The sequence below is a fragment of the Xiphophorus couchianus genome, chromosome 18 (genome assembly GCF_001444195.1).
Source record: "Xiphophorus couchianus chromosome 18, X_couchianus-1.0, whole genome shotgun sequence".
NCBI classification, from domain to species: domain Eukaryota; kingdom Metazoa; phylum Chordata; class Actinopteri; order Cyprinodontiformes; family Poeciliidae; genus Xiphophorus; species Xiphophorus couchianus.
Window position 1 is genome coordinate 22,734,404 of NC_040245.1, and position 17,524 is coordinate 22,751,927.

At 42.0% G+C, this 17,524-nt stretch overlaps 1 protein-coding gene across 1 annotated transcript in view; it reads left to right on the plus strand.

Moving 5' to 3' along the window:
- map3k10 (mitogen-activated protein kinase kinase kinase 10) overlaps positions 1-11,968 on the plus strand; it is a 33,274-nt gene extending 21,306 nt beyond the window's left edge. The window contains exons 2-11 of the mRNA XM_027998829.1: positions 2,430-2,610; positions 2,891-3,039; positions 5,108-5,283; positions 5,956-6,199; positions 7,069-7,191; positions 7,272-7,410; positions 8,640-8,749; positions 8,830-9,128; positions 10,165-10,699; positions 11,565-11,968. Coding sequence (XP_027854630.1) covers positions 2,430-2,610; positions 2,891-3,039; positions 5,108-5,283; positions 5,956-6,199; positions 7,069-7,191; positions 7,272-7,410; positions 8,640-8,749; positions 8,830-9,128; positions 10,165-10,699; positions 11,565-11,968 — 2,360 coding nt within the window. The remainder of the gene's footprint in view (positions 1-2,429; positions 2,611-2,890; positions 3,040-5,107; positions 5,284-5,955; positions 6,200-7,068; positions 7,192-7,271; positions 7,411-8,639; positions 8,750-8,829; positions 9,129-10,164; positions 10,700-11,564) is intronic.
- The last annotated feature ends 5,556 nt before the right edge of the window (positions 11,969-17,524 follow it).

A 17,524-nucleotide genomic window follows, 5' to 3' on the forward strand; every position in this document is an offset into this window, starting at 1 on the left:
CCAAAATGTTAAAATTGCAGGAAAAGATCCTGATTTTGGGGACTGTATACAAATGCACAAAACACCTTTTGGATTTTTTGGGGTAAAAACAAAAAAAATCACATATGGTTTTCCTTCCACTTTACATTTTTGTTCAACATTATTATGGTCTATCTCATAAAATCCTAATAAAACACGGTGAAGTGCTTGATTTACACTGGAATGTCACAGTTGCTGTTTAGTCTGGAAGCAGAATTGGTTCGTTCCTTTCCGTCTACCGTTCTCGTGCTGTCAGTCGTTTGTCAGCTTGTCCGGTTGTTGTGACGACGGTGGCCGTTCTATTGGCTGTGAACGAACGCTCAGTGTCATCAGCCAATGAATGGTCAGACTTCTGTTGACCTTTAGCCCCTGTGACAGGCGGCAGAGGGAGAAGCATGAAACTCCTTACGAGTTGCCGGTTACCATGACAAGAAGTTGTTTCGATAGGGCCGAGCAGCTATTGTGGGACCACTGAAATATCTCACTTATTTTGGTTATTTGGTAAAAGAATGAGGAAGAAATCGACGGAATCATGGAACATGAAGGTGTTGGTTGAGGCGGCGTCTTCTTTTCAAATAGACGCTACAAAGTAAACAGAGTACATTTCAGAAATTTTAGTCTCTATTTACTGAGATGATGTAATGTCACAACCTCTAGTCATTAAATCTTTACTCAGGGAGTTATGAATATATTTTTGACAAGCTCGCAGCAGATCTGATGTGTCGTTTCATGAGGAAGGATTTCTTATCTGACCACATACCGATAAATAAGTGCAGCACTGATGATTGTAATTTTGCCATAGATTTTTTTTGTTGTTTAAGCGAGCACATTTAAAAAAAAAAATTCTACCCTGAAATTAAGAAAGTTATTTTCCATCAACCTTTTATTTCAAAATGCGCATTAAAAACATTGATGGAAACACGGCTTAAAAACAAAAACAACTCGTTTTCAACCAAAAAACATCTGCAAAGAAAACATCAGGGTGATTTTATTTGTTTGTTTTTTCACACTTTTAGAAGCAGTAGAGACATGATGGAAGTAGGAAAATGTGCAAAGAGAGAATTTTAATGAAGCTTTTTCCTGTTTCCGTCATTTAGTTTGATTCTTCTGACTGATGATGAAGAGAAGATTGTAACAGCTTACGAGTCTGATAAACGATATAAGCGTCGTTGAAGCTGGATGTCAGTGTCTTCACTCAGGAAGCGTTTAAAACCTCCTTCCGCAGCTATAACATTTAAAAGCAGAGTAGTGGTGGATCTTGGCACCGAGTTGGCTAAATAAATAATTGATCAGCATTTCCTGACCTGAGATCAGTTTTCTGTTGCAGAAACTGGTCTCCTAGCAAACCTGTGGGCAGAGAAAAGCAAAGAGCCACACCTTCCATCATGTGACACCGTTCCTGTGTGTGTCTGTGCAGGAGTGCATGTGTGTAAACAATAACACGGCTGTGTGTGTGTGTGTGTCTCCTTGTTTCACCGCCCTTTGCATATGCCTCTAGATAAGTGAGAGGGAGAAAGAGAGAGAGAGCTTCCCCCACCTGACTTCATGCGAACTGTGTGCACTCCAAACATTTCCATAAGCCGGCTCTCGCACGGAAACGGAGGAGGAAGTCACTCAGAGAGGGACAAAGATGGGGAGATCAGCTGAGTGTATGACATTTAGAGGGAGGCTGTGTGCGAAAGTGACAGAAAAGACTCTGAAACACAGCTGGACCATCGAAAACACACCTGGAACTTACTGCATACGGACGTCGTGGAAGCCAGATATAAAATATGCTGTAGAAATGACACATAGTCCTTTTTTTTATTAAATCAGACAGAAAAGTGACAAAAAAATGTGTTTTTGGTCACTTTATTTCTATATGTTAAATGCCAGAATAATAATCTAGAAAAGCAGTTCTTATTTTCCTAAAATGTAGAAGTTTTCATACATAATCGTTATGTTTGAATAGTTTTATCAGACCACAGCCTATTTACCTATTTAAAGGGGCAGTTTTATGTATTTTAAAGGAACATAATGCCATTTATAGCGTAATCATGTAACTATGTTACCTTCAGTTGTTATAAAAATGTTGTGCATATCAAATATGACTTGATATACGCCTTGAGATTGGGCCTCTGATCACAATCATTTCATTTTGTTCTGAGGTTTGTACACTCATTTTGCAACAAAATGCATCCATCTCTGGGACACAGAACCCGTCCGCTTGCAGAACATTATATTTTCAGGCATTTGTAGAAATGCACAGATAAACACATACATAACTTGTAAAGTTATTGAATTCTGGTTTACTCACTCATTGTTCAAGTCTCTTATTATGTTAACACTTTGTTAAAGCAAGAGAGGAAAATTTTCTGTGGTATTAACTAATAAAACCAAACAGCTCATTTAATCTGCCTCCTTTTCCTTAGTCCTCATCCTGCAGCCGGTGGAGCGGGACGACCTGAGTGGGAAAACCCTAAAGATCACAGACTTTGGTCTGGCCAGAGAGTGGCACCAGACCACCAAGATGAGTGCAGCGGGGACTTACGCCTGGATGGCGCCGGAGGTCATCAAGCACTCTCTGTTCTCCAAGAGCAGCGACGTGTGGAGGTATCGGTGTCCGTCCATCTGTCCACCATGTTTACAGGATTTGCAGCAATGTGTGAAAATGTTTCCCCATGGAGTATTCAGTGTGGTGTTTGGAAAACCGCAAACTGCGTCCTTCCACTTCGCCATTATGCACCGCTTTGTGTTCAAAACCCCCATAAAATACCAATAAAATAAACTCAAAGTTCAGGAGATATGAAAAGTCATAGCAAGGTGTTGTACTTATGTTAAAACCGTCACTGACCGCTTCTCTCTCTCTCTCTTTCTGCGCCTCGTTTTGCAGTTTTGGCGTGCTGCTGTGGGAGCTGCTGACCGGAGAAGTTCCTTACCGGGAGATAGACGCCCTGGCGGTAGCTTACGGCGTTGCCATGAACAAGCTGACACTCCCCATCCCTTCAACCTGCCCTGAACCTTTTGTTCTGCTGCTGAGCGGTAAGCAGGCGCTGCTGGCACAGAGGGTGACCCCCCGTCCAGAAAAATGTCACAACGACAGCTGGCTGTGAACAAGTAAAACCCAAACATGTGGAGAGCATTGTTGCAGATGTACACCGTCTCTGTTTGAGGCACAGCTTGTGCCTGTGGTTTTCCTTTACACCAGTCATCCAACCTGACCTTTAGGGTGCATTCACATCAGCCCTGTTTAGTTCTCATCAAACTCCAGTTTGTTTGTCTGGACAGTTCGGTTCGTTTGGTGAGGTGTGAACGCGCAGTCGAACTCTGATGCGGACCAAAAAAGAGAACTCTGGTCCACTTAAAAGCCTAGGTCTCGTTTCAGTTAAATAACTTGACTGGAGTCCGCTCCAAAAGCAGCAAGTGCACTAAAGCGCAGGGCATTCTGGGTAAATACAACCAAAAACAAATTCAAGAGTCTGGCATTACTGGGAGAAATGGTCCTTTACCAGAGAAGAGAGGAGAGAAATCCTACAACTGTTAAAATCTGTTAAAATCTTGTTTACATTTTGTTTACGTTTGTTTACATTTTGTTAAGAAGGAAGTTGAACTTCAGTGGTTCTTGGTGCAGCGCCACCACAGGTGAGGAGGGGAAAGGTTTCTTTCCAGTTAGTTTGTATTGTTTGTGAAAGCGAACCTCACCAGCTGAAAATGTAGCAAATGTTGCAATTTTGATCCCCAGTCGAACCGAGTCTATCAGAAAACGCACTAAAATGCCGCCAGTGATGTAGGAAAACCCTCCAGCTGCTAACCATGACTTGACTGTACTGGAGGCCTTTGAGCTTGCAGCTGGTAAATCTACAGTAGATTTTGTTGCATCACACTGGAGCTGAGGATAAGAGTTTGTGTTAGTCGCTCCGTAGTTTTACGTCTCCTAGGGGTTGCTCCTTGAAGCCGTTGTGGAGTATCAGCTGGCTCTTGTTTCACAGTTCAGTTCATCCCTGCTTAAATACTCACCTGCAGGATAAACTTGACCTGAGGTGCTCTGTCTTAAGCACAGGTGCGGAGGTTTGAGGACAGGTTTTAACTCTAATAAAGAAAAAGAGTAGTTTCTCCTAAAGCCTCCGCTATTTGCTCCTCTTCATCTGATCCATGCTCATCCTTTAATTGCCTCTCCTGTTCATCATGTCTCCTGCCTCCTTTTATCTGTCGGCATGCATTTAATGCTGGTTTATTTCATCTAATAAACAAGTACCAGCTGCTATTTTCTATTTTATTTGAAGCTTTACTTGTCAAACACTGCTCTTCATTAGACTCTCTTTGTAAACCTTACATGTAGCAGATGTTCATGATGTTGCGTTGGACTGATCAGTTTGTGGATCTGTGTTCATTGTAGGTATGCAGCATGTTGCCTGTAACTCTGTCAGTCAGGGTTCTGGCTCATGATAGTCGCCATATGCTGCCACCATCTTGCTGCCTTCCCCTTCCCTGTTGTCTGCTGCGACTGCCAGGAATGAAAAACATAACCAGTCCGACAATCCACCGCTCTGTGTTTGTGCATTGTATTGACGGCTGGGCAGTGTGACGGCGTCTCTAAATACGATTGGTTTACTAACGAGCCTCTAAAAGTTTTGTTTGTCGTTTTACCATAAACGTGTAAATTTAGAGCGCAAATGAGATGGAAAAACACTGGCTTAATTTCTTTTTTTGCATAAATCATATTTTGCCAATAAAAATGCAGTGATTATTTAGCAAAATAATAAAAATAATGACTTAGGCCATTATTTTAGGAAGGTAACAATATATACCGGTATATAAAAAAATAACAGAAAATGAATTAAAACAATGTCTCATGTCTACCAGTCCGTAAGTAAAGATTACATTACTAAATGTACAAACTAAACAATTATTCTGCTGCTTAAAATGAGCAGGATTATGAATGTTTCTGGTTACAAGAACATTTTAAACGTTTTAAAGAAGCAGAACATCGTCAGCGGTCATGAAGCACATAGTGACATTTAATCTGAAATGGATAAATAAATAAAGCCGCCACATCAGATGGCAGCAGCTTCTCTCACACCTTCCTGCTGTAACCGTCTCTACCTGTCAGAGTGCTGGAGCTCCAACCCCCGCGGCAGGCCTTCCTTCACCAGCATCCTGCAGCACCTGCAGGCCATCGAACAGTCCTCCATGTTCCAGATGCCTCTGGAGTCCTTCCACTCGCTGCAGGAGGACTGGAGGCTGGAGATCCAGCAGATGTTTGACGAGCTCCGGGCCAAGGAGAAGGTGAGGACGGTGAAACCAACCCACCTGATACTGCAGAGCCGGCTAGTGCGCTTACTCAGTCACATTAACTTGAGTACGTCTTTTGAAGAAATTGACTTATCGGAGTAACGCTGTAGTTTCTACTTTGTTACTTATGCAGGGTGAGCCATAGGTTTCCATACATAGAAAAAAAATAAACATTTTATATTGGACAACCGTTTTTATTTTTATAATGTTGTCTCCTTTGTATGGAAAAGTATGGCTCACCCTGTATAAATTATTGTAATTTTTAGCCTTAAAATACCAAAAATGTTCACTTATCTTTATATTTTCATCCATCTGATGATGATAAACATGAAATGATTGATACTTGAGTAGACGTTTTTACCAAAATACCGTTTTACTCTTATTTGAATAATTTCTTGGACTGCTACTTTTTACGTTTACTTGAGTAAAAAAATGTTGAAGTATTGGTACTCTTTTAGTTGAGTACACTTTTTGGGTACTACATGGAGCTGCTGGGAGTTTTTTGCAGTTTCTTGAGCCCGATGCCGGGAAGCATCTCACAGTCGGTCTGAGGTGTTTCTGCACGTCAGGAATAGCTCAGCAACGCAGAGGTGTTAAATCAGGTTGCTGCTTTGCTACACTCATTTCCTCCACCTCTGCCCCCCCCCCCCCCCCCCGGGTCTGCAGGAGCTGAGATCGTGGGAGGAGGCGTTGGCCCGGGCGGCCGAGGAGCAGAAGGAGCAGGAGGAGCAGCTGAGGAAGAAGGCGCAGGAGCTGGCGGAGAGGGAGTTCGACATCGTTGAGCGGGAGTTGAACATCATCATCCACCAGATGTACCAAGAGAAGCCCAGCGTCAAGAAGAGGAAGGGCCACTTCAAGAAGAGCAAGCTGAAGCTGGGCAGGGACAGCAACTGTATCAGTTTGCCCTCTGGTGGGTGGAGACGAGAACTGCAGCCTGGGTCTTCTTGCAGTAGGGTCTTCATTCTTCATGTAGGAGAATGAAGTGCTCCTATGATAGGAGCACTTCATTCTCCTATTATACCGACTTTATTCTCACATTATTTCAACTTTATTGTGAAACAACTTTATTATCATATTATTACAGTTCTATTCTTGTCCTATCATGAATTTTTTTCAAATTGTAGCCTAACCTTTATATTTCGTCATAACACGCTTGTCAAGCAAGATGGCCGCCATGGTGAAGGTGAACATGTTTTAATTTTCTGAAAATCTAGTTTTCAAAAACCAAAAATTCAATTAATTGATACAATCGGTTTCTCCCTCAGCTCTGTTACAGTATGTTTTACATAAACATAAACACAAACAAACCTAAAGTAACAGTTTTCATTTATAATCAGCAGAACCGACTTCAGTCATGTGGGTTATTATTACGTCATAATCTACAGCTCTGAGAAAAAGTTTTTTTTTTAACTCATTGTTCTTTTCTTTTCACACCTAAATGTTTAAATTTGGTTCCACTTTGGTTGTTTTCAGAAGAGGGTCAAAATGCCTCTACGACTGGCGTTGCTGACACAGCTAGCTATTCGCTTCGGGGAGTATTACTTTGTCACATAGTTTGGACTATTCCCCTTAGCGATTGAAATCCTCATTTGAAAACTGAATTTTGCATTTGCTTATGTTTTCTTGGTTTTATACTAAAATTATGATGATCGGATAATCAGAGGTTTAAATTTTTGCCAAAGTTTTTCCAGCTTCATGTTTGGTTTTAAACTTCAGTGGTTGTTTGAAAGCCTAAACCTCGAGGTATCTCTCTCTCTCTCTCTCTCTTTCTCTCTGCAGGTTTTGAGCACAAGATCACAGTGCAGGCGTCCCCCAGCGTGGACAAGAGGAAGAACCAGGGCAGCGAGAGCACCACGCCCCCCGCCAGTCCCGGGATCTTACCCCGCCTGCGAGCCTTCAGACGTGAGATCAAACACCTGCAAGTCTAAGAAAGATAGAACAGGAAATGTGAAGTTGTCTAAGTGCTTCCTTGTGTCTCTCAGCGACCCCGAGCGACGGCAGTAAAACGTGGGGCCGCACCGCCGTGTGCAATAACAAAGACCTGACGGCCCATAAGAAGAAAGGACGCACCTGGGGCCCGAGCTCCACCCACCAGAGGGAGCGGGTCGGAGGAGAGGACAAGTAAGAGCTGCTTCTGGCTGAAATAGTTCTGCAAATATAGAGAATATGATTCAGATTTCAGTGTTTCAACCATGTTTAGCTTTTGGTCTAAAGATAACAACTAATTAAAATAAAGAGATAAGGTAAGATAAGATTTATTTGTCATTGTCATCAGCAGATTACAACGAGATTGAGATTTGCTCGACTCGAGTTAAGATCCAGGTTATGTGTATATACGTAATATACAAAGATAAAGAAATAAATAGTACAAAATGAGAAATAAATAGACATCAGAAGATGGTTGCAGCGCCTGGAGGTGTCGCAACACAATTTAAATTTTTAACAAAGTGGTGTCAAGAGCAGAAGTTCTTATGTCTTTGAATTTAGTGCCATGATTGCCATCGGGTAAAAACTGTTTTTTAGGCGATTTGTCCTGGTTTTTATTGCTCTGTATCTCTTGCCTGATAGCAGCAGCTGGAAGAGACCATGGCCAGGGTGTGAAGAGTCATTTAAAATGTCCAAAACTTTCTTGTGGAGCCTGGAAGTGTAAATCTGTTCCATAGTGGAGAGGGGGCAGCAACCTGTATATCTAACTATTAGTGTACAATAATCATAAGTTGTAGAAAGGCTGTATCAACCCGCTGATCTGTGTAAAGGTCTTCTAATAATTTAGATAGAACTCTGTTCAGATTTTAATTTACATAAAAACAGAAATGTTAAAAGCATAATGAGAATCGGCAGTCTTGTAAAAATATCCACAAGCATTTAATTGGTTTTATTGGGATTTTATGGGATAGACCAACATAAAATAGCACTTAATTAAGAAGTGGAAAGAAAAGGTTGCATATCTTGTTTTTTTTTTTTTTTACTAACGAAAATCTAAAAACTGCACCTCTTTACTATGAAACCCTTAAATAAAACCCAGTGCCTCCAACTTCCTGTTGGGGTTAACTCATTTTAGACTCCATCTGGGTGTAATTTAATCCCAGTATAAAATCCCCAGAATATTGTGGGGCCCCACAAATTGCAGCCTATAATCCCTTTCTAAAGATTGGCGCAGCCTTCAGGTAATTGATTTATTTTTTTTCTAAATACTTTCTTTTCGCTTCAAATTCATGAGGTACTTTGTGTTTCTGTCACAAATGAGAAATAGAATCTCAGTAAAACTTTAATGTTTGTGTTGCCAGGGTGACAGATTGTGGAAAAGTTGTGTGACTACTTCTCAGTCTCATACGGTTCTGTGCTCGCAGGCTGAAATCCCTCAGTGAAGGTAAAGTTTATTCATCCAGTGCGCCAAACCTGGGGAAGTCCCCCAAACACGCTCCCATGATGCCCGGCTTCTCCAGCCTCAATGAGATGGGTGAGTCTCCGCTGGGACCGTCCGCCGGACGTCCCCTCTCAGTCTGACTCTCTCTCTCTCTCTCCCTCTGTGAACGACAGAGGAGTGCTCTGAGTTCGAGGAATCGCCGGGGTCCTTGCTGCCCTCAGAGACCAGCAGCAACGGGGCCATGGACGACTCGGGGCCCCTGTGGGGCAGCTTGGGCCCCAACGCGGCGCCTCCAGTCGGCGGCGCGGGCCTCTGCCCGGCGTCTGGAGGCCTGTGGCTGGGCGGCAGCAACCAGGACTCGGCTCGGCGCTGCAACCAGAGGAAGAAGAGCGACATGTTGCTGCTGGGCTGCGCCTCTCTGCTGGCCTCTGTTGGTCTGGGGCAGGACCTCCTGCAGCTGGGCAAACAGCAGGTGGGGCCCAAACCACTGAACTACCATCTGATTGTTCGGCCGTAGAGTAGCTTATTATTTAGAGCTGAAACGATTAATCGTGATGAATCGATGATTAAAATAATCATCAACTATTTTAGTAGTCGATTAATTGTTAACTGCAATACATACTCAAAAAAGGCTACTTTTCTGAAAAGAACAGCACAGTAATCGCAGTAATGGAGCCACATCTGCACAAAAGAATAGAGTTTGCGTTTAAGATAAAAAAATAAATAAAAGCCCTTTGGTTTTAATAAGTTGTAGTCAAAACTCCTCAGGTGGCATAGCTTTAGCTTCACCTGGTAAAGATTTACTTAAAAGAATGCTGTGTTATTTTGTTTTAGGCAATAAAATGCTTATTTTCTTACTTAAAAAGGAATTGAATTATTTTTTTACTTGAATCATTTAAATGAATCTGTATAATGTTCCATTTTTTATCCGATTAATCGATCAACCGTCAGAATAATTGATAGATTAATTAGTTCCATGCCCAATATTACTTACTTATCAAATATTTATTGATTGTCCACAGCTTTTATTACTTACTATCTAATTTTAATACTTAATTTTATACTTTCTTCTGTTCTCTAAGATAAAATTTAACACAGTGAGGTTTCTAAACTGTCAGATGTTTATCCTAACAAAGATTTGGACTCGCAAATTAAAAGATCTGTTTGTTTGCCACTTCTAGAGTTTTTGCTAGGACATATTTACAGATTTACATTTACAGATTTTTACATTTATATATACATTATACATAAATATAAAATGTATAAATATATATTTGGTACAGTTTTGGCTTAAATAAATACTGCTCTGAATATGTTTTTTTTTCTCCAAATGGCCTTTTTGGAGTCTGTATACTCCAATTATTGATTAGTCCATTCCTGAATTAGTTGACGATTATTTCACTAATCAATTAATCACGATTAATCGTTTCAGCCCTATGTTGTCATGTGAGCCTTGGTAACAGCAGGTGAAGGTAGATTGTTTCTGTAAACCTTGATGTGGCTCCCAGATGCTTCAGGACGAGCAGGACCGAGAGGAGCAGCGGAAGAAGAAGGAGGGTCTCTTCCAGCGGACGGGCCGTTTCCGCCGTAGCACCTCCCCGCCCAGCAGAAACCTCTCGCTGACTCTCTCCAGACACCACGACTCCGGGCTCGCCTGCATGGACCCGTCCCCCTCCGTCACACTCCTGTCTCTGTCCTCCCTGTCTGACTGCAACTCCACCAAGTCCCTCCTTCCCTCGGACTCGGACGACTACTCTCTGACCCCGTCGGCGGGTGTCAAGACGCCCTCGGTGGCGGCGCCGCCGTCTCCGGCTCCCGCCCTCAACCCGCTCCTGGACTTGCGGGCGGAGAGCTTCAAGAAGGAGCCCAACCAGTCGCTCACGCCCACTCACGTGTCGGCAGCGATGGCTCTTAACAGAGGACACAGACGGACGCCGTCGGACAGCGCCATCCGACCCCGAGCGCAGACTCTGGGACACCGCAGGACTCCGTCTGATGGCAGCATGCCGATGCCTCCTCATCCCGTCACCACGACATCTAAAGGTACGCAGACTAACGCTTCACTCACTGCGGCTTCGCTTCACCGGCTTCACGCTTCTGTGAGACGAAATGTCTCTTGTGTCAACCAGTCCTGGACAAGACGTAGATGATGTCGATGTCTACTCACGCTCTTGTGGCGCAAACGGTGGAGAAAATAGTAAAAATAACATTTCTGTTCATACTATCAGGTTGATTAGAAAAGCAATTATTTACCATCAGTAACTGAAATTTATTATGACAGCAATAAATCAAAATATCTCTTATGATCAGAAATTTTTCACGTTAAAAAACATAAATATGAACATGGACAGTACAGCTCTTCTTATAGCTACTATTGCTAATTTTCACTTCAAGTTGGGTTTCTAAAACAATCTAAGTGATAAGTAACTCTCGATCAAATTCCTTTCTGCTACATAATAAAGTAAAAGTGCATTATCGGTTCTGATACAATTATAGAAATAATATTCCAAGGGAAAAGCTTGGAATAACACCTTCTACAGTACATACTGAAAAACACAAAATCTTACCAAGTGTGGAGTTTCTCGTGCAAATATTTTGGTACACGATAAATAAGATAAAACTAACTTACAAGTAACTTTTCAGCATGAAATATTGTTTTAAGTCAATAAATCCTTAATGTTGGTGAAAAGGTTCCACCGGCACATGATTTAATTTATAACAAGACATTTTTCCCATATTTTAAGTGAGTTAATTTACCAGTGGAAAGGCTTTTCCCCCCTCAATGACAAGTAAAACAGGCTCTTATTTCTTGCTGAAAAGATACTTGTTTGGTTTAATACAACTTTGCTCAGGTTCTTTGTTTTTGCAGTGTAGATACGACCCACGTTTATTTTCCTTTTCCTCTCAGGAACTCCAGACAGGCTGGACATCCCTCGCCTCCCGGACCCGTCCACGGTCCACCCCCACGTCCCTCACCGGCGTAAAGCCCCGGCTCCCCCGGCCCCCAGCCCGACTCCCCCCTTCCTCATCAGCCCCTTGGAGAGACCCAAGACCCTGGAGTTTGCCCCGCGACCTCGGCCCACCCCGGCCCGGATCAGGGCCGATCACAGGAAGCTGGGCTCCGTGTGCCGGACCCTGAGCTCGTCGCCGGGCAGCAGCTGCGACAGCCCCCTGGGCTCCGGGGACGGCAGCGCCGGCGCCACGCGGCCCAACCTGATGGACATGGACATGGAGGGCCAGAGTCTGGACCCGACCGTTCCCCTTTGTGGACAGCAGCAGCCGGACGCTCTGTGCGAACAGCAGTACTTGTAGTGACGCGTTTCAAGGTTTCTGGGGCTCGGCAGGGAAGTAAATCCCACTTCTGAAGATGTCGCAACGCTTGGGGAAAGTCGCTCGTCTCCTGAAAAGGCGTGGACCCTTCCAGCATTCCTTGGCCTCTGCTCTGCATGACGCCGAGGGCCCAGAGGCCTCTGAGAGCCCGGTACTGATCTCGTCCAGCCAAATGTCTTTCCAAAGCCATCAAAGCGTCTAAAAAAGCCACTTTTTAAAGGTACCAACGGTCATCTCAGTCCGCCTCCTAGTGCTGTTTCCTGTCTGTGCATCTCTACATTTCCGCTCTCTTCATTCCTCTCCGCCGCGCGAACAAGACCAGAAAAACATCGCCTCATGTTCGTCGTCATAGTTCGGAGCATGTTTGTTCTTCTTCTGCATGGTGGTCTTCATCCTCATCTCTCCAAACGTGAAAGAGGGAGAAAAAAAAGCCTTTCCCCCTCAACCTTAGTGGACTGGTTACATGTGCATTAAAAAAATCTATTTCCTCCACCTTTATGCAACGTGGTGGTTGCTTTTCATTGATTTAAACATCCCTGTCTGCTTCTTCTGCCTCAAAGTTCAGACTGGCTGATATCATCCAGAGCTGGCCATGCTTACTGGAACCCCTGGTAAATATGATAAAGATAAAGTTAATATAACAGTAAATTCATCTTTTCCTGCAGCAGCATAGCTAAAGAAATAATAGTATCTTAGAAAATCACAACTATTAGTACCTCAACCAATTAAATATTTCTTTTAAATTTATGCTTTACTTTTTTAAGTTAGACTTCCTAAGAGTTTTTTTAAAATTAGTAATCCATGACTTTCCTCCTCCCTACAGTATAAATACAACCCAACACACAGACCTGTTTCTCTAAGCTGCTTTTTAAAATGGGAAACACAGTGAGCTGCTTGGTAAGGGCGATTTTAGAAAAGTGTCACTGTTGGAGAAAACTACAGCGACGAGAAATATGGATGTGCCAATAAATCGGCCGGCCGATTTAAATCAGCCCAGATTTCCTTAATTTTGAGAGATTCTTACGATACTTACACGTGAAGTCGATCTTATCTGCTTCTGCTAAAGGTCTAAAGGTCAACCAATGTCCTCTTCTGTGGTGGGCCGGTCTGTTGGCAGAGGTTTGGCCAACAGACCGGCCCACCAGGTTTGCAGAACAATCGTCTCCCCACTGTTATCCACTCAGTGATTTTCTTGCTATATTTAGCAACATTTCAGAGGAAAAATATCAGTATCGGCCAAAATCGGAATCGGCTGGTCAGGCTTTTTAAAAATCACGATCAGCCAGAAAACTGCAATCGGTTCACCCCTAACGAGAAATATAGTTATTCCACTGAATATTGATATCTAAAGTCTTCCTGAGTTAAAACATTGGTATTATTGTTTATAAATGAGCATGAACTTGTTTTCTTTGCATTACTTGAGGTCTGAAAGCATTGCATCCGTTTTGTTATTTTGACCATTTCTCATTTCCTGCAAATAAATGCTAAATTTTTGCTTGGAGTTTCAGAGACATGTTGTCAGTGGTTCATAGAATAAAAGAACAATGTTCATTTTACTCAAACATAAATCTATAAAAAGTAAAATCAGAGAAACTGATCATTTTAAGTGCTCTCTTAATTTTGCCCAGAGTGTATATATATACAGTATATATATATATATATATATATATATATATATATATATATATATATATATATATATATATATATATATATACATACATGTATATATATGAATATATAGTTGAATTTTTCAGCTTTGCTGCTGTAGCATTTTTGCTAGGGGAATCTGCAAACGTAGCCAGTTCTTTTTCCACCGCATGCCGTCTCTCTCTGGGTTGCTCCACTCATTCCTCCTCTATCCGTCAGCAGCATCGATCCCACTCATCCCAGCGACGCAGAACTGGAAACACACATCCCCCTGGTCCCACTCCACCTCCGATTCCAGCATCAGCCTCCCGCTCCTCTAACCTCCGACATTGGCGGCACTTTAGGAGAAACTCTTTGCAGCTCGTCGGTGGAATCAAACCGATGCGGTTGTTTTTGTGCACTGGACGGTTTATCGGCTGCAGGCAGTATTTACTCGACTGTGCAGATTTCTGTAGGTGAATACTGTGTGTGTGTGTGTGTGTGTGTTTGCGTGCGAGAGTGGATTCGTGCGACTGTTTTTTCGGGATCGATGACAATCCCTTTGCTACAAGAGTGAGCCCAAACTCATTCTCCCTCTGTGCGGTTAAGAACACTGAGTATTTATTAAAATTGTTGTTACTGTGGGAAAGAAGTAATTATTATTATTATTATTACTATTATTATGATTTCAGTACTCTTCCTAGGTGATATTTGTATATACTTGTTAATATGGGAAGAAGAAACTGAGAAAAAAAACAACAACCTGGGAATCCGCTTACTGGAACGTTTGTGTTGTCTTCTGTCTCTGCCTGTGAGGAATCTGTGTGAAATATGACGGATGAGAGGTGAATAAAATAACAAAAACAACACAAACAAAGACATTTGTGGAGATTTTGTCACGTTGTTTCATCATATCGAGGTAAAAGCACACAAGAATCAAATAATGTAGTAAACCATTCCTTTGTATTTAAGGTGTACCTTCCTTTAATTTAGTCTTTATACAGAGGAAATTATCCATCAGTTCCTCATATTTTCCCTGAAAGAGCCAGACATCACTCACATTGATGCGAAACGTGAAAACAATTAGGGTGCGCATGAAAAGTTCACCAGTGATGCGTTCATTTTTGATGTATTGATTCAATGTAAACACCAACAATCAGTTTTCACGTCGTCCTTTGTTCAAACACCCCAAAATTCATGGTAAGATTGAACAACTTTATTTTAAAATTGATGGTAACACTTTATTTGAAGGGGTGTGCATAACACTGACATGACACTGTCATAAACGTAGCACCTGTGATGTACATGAAGGAGTCCTTATGAATGTTTGACTGTTGTCATAAAGTGTCATTCGGCAAATAATGGCACTTTTAATGCAAAGCTGCATTAAAAGTCCATTAAAAGTGTCAACATTGCATTAAAAGTGCGATTATTTACAGAACGATGCAAAGTCGGCAATTTTATTGGACTTTTAAGGCAACATTTAGTGCAACGTTTCATAAAAAGTGCAATTATTTACCGAATGACACTTCATGACAACAGTCATAAATATTCACTAAGACTCCTTCATGTTTATAACAGTGTCATGTCAGTCTTATGAGTCTAGTGCACACCCCTTTAAATAAAGTCTTACCAAAATGATTTAAAAGGCAGTTAAAGTCCAAAGAAAACCTCTTAAGTGCCTGAAAATGAATCGAGACCATTTTAAAGGAAAGTCCGGTTTGTTAGGTAGGAGAGTGTGAAGAAATCTGGCATGACTAGATACTCACACATCATTATATTGCTCCTGACGCCTAGACATGAATTATTTAGCATCAGTGTTTAGTAAGCGTGTTTCCCTCTTGCCAACAACACCTTATGTCACCAGACAAAGGCGCTTGCAGTAACAGCCTCGCTCCACCAGGTGTCACCACTGCGCGCTATGATGTCATATCTTTTCCCAGTCCGCTGTTTTTCTCCACGTCATGCATTCCTGTAGTGACTCCCTGGTCCTGCAGCGGTCATAAACACACCTGGAGCCGGAGCCGCCTCTGCCACACAAACACACCAACATTCAACCCGACACGCTCTCCCACGATGAAGACGTTTTCCGTAAGAAGCGGCCGCAGCAGCCGAGCTGGTCCTCGGGATGCAAGAGACACGGTCCGTGTCCAGATGTTGGGGACACGCTGCTCTCTCTCTCTCTCTCTCTCTCTCTCTGTGTCTCTGCCTCTCCGCTGCTGCTCCTGTCCGTGGTACCGCCAATCAAACACCGATTCAGACGCCAGCCTGTTACCTAGCAACCCCTTTTCACTTCCATGGTGACGCTATTAAAAGCAACACCACACACAGAGATATTCAACAAAAGAAAAAGTGGGAAATGGATGAAAATGAAGTGAGAGGTAGGTGAAAAGGTCATACAGCAGCTTTAACAAGAGGCAGACAGAGTGGACCCGCTTTGTCTGCTTTTTACCCAGGTTGTCTCTAACATTCATCACCCCTCCGTTATTATCTCCACTGTCTTGATCCCCCCTCCCCATGTTTTCTGCCAGTGAAAACATATTTTAGCAGCTAGAGAAGCAGGCAGAATCAGGAGGCGACAGTGTCTGGAGAGGATGGCGACTCAGAAAAAGCGAGTTGGACCCAAACAAAGAAACACCAGTGAGTGTTTCTGTTCAGCTTCGAGGGGAACAGCTTGCCAGATTGCCTGCCAGTTGGTGCGTCCCTCAGATCTGCAGAAGGCCTCGCTTCATCTTCCACTGAATCTTTAGTCGCCCATTAAACCGCTAATGCAGTTTTATTAGGAAATACTCTGTGCCTTAATGGACAAAGCTGACATCAGAAAGTGAGAGCGCTTACTGAACTGAAGGGATTTCAAGTGACTAATAATCACACGCTCAGGTTAACGGAGGCAAAGCCCTGGAGGTCACGAATCATCAGATGCTCGTCGACATGAAGGTCAGACACGAATCATGGTCTAATGTGATGGCCAGTCACCAAGCTTACTCATTAAATGATTTAAAAAGTTACAACTTTGTAAAAGCCACATTTGCAGACGTTTGATTTTATTGTGCCTTTTATTAGTTTTCAACTAAACACACCTAAAACCACACCTGATAAAAAACACAAGTAACTACAGGTCAACAAGGTTTACCAAGTTTGTTTCTTACTACTGAATGCCAGATTAAGGATATATATATATATATATATATATACTATATTATACTGCTATTTTCAATGTCTAAGGTTACATATGATTATGTAAGATTGTGATCATGTTTATTCACAACGGCTGAGTTAAATGTCACCTGAGGATGTATTTTAAAGCAACGCCTCAAACTTGACATCATGTAAGTATCTAAAGAAGTCAGTCGAGCTGTCGGGAGGAAGGACGTTATTTTCAGATAACGAGAATAAACTGGAAATAAGTTTTGGAAATGGAAATATTTTTATGTGCTCTTTGTCAGGACTCCATGTTGCATTTTGATCATTTGTTTGTTTTTGTTTTCTACTTCTGCCACTTTCCTTAACTATTGTTTGTTTACCTTTGGTCAGTTCTCTCTGTGGTGAGTGATTTATTTTTATTTTTTTTGCATTTATAGTATGGATTTTATTATGTGTCCTCCTCATGAAGTAGCACATTGATCTGGAGGAGTCCAAAATTTTAGTAATTATCAGAAAAACTAAGTAAATGTGTAAAAGTTCCAGAAAAGCAGCTAAATTCAGATTAATTAAGGTTTCATTATTCATTGAACTGAAAACATTTTGAGCAAAACAAAATTGAATTTGTACATTTCTTTGAAAGCTTTGAATTACACTTTCAGTTTGGGAGTTTTTTTTTGAAAGACTATTGACAAACCTTGAAAGAAATAAAAAAAACAAAACAAGTACAGCTAACATAAATGAAAATAAAATTTGGTTTCTTGAAAC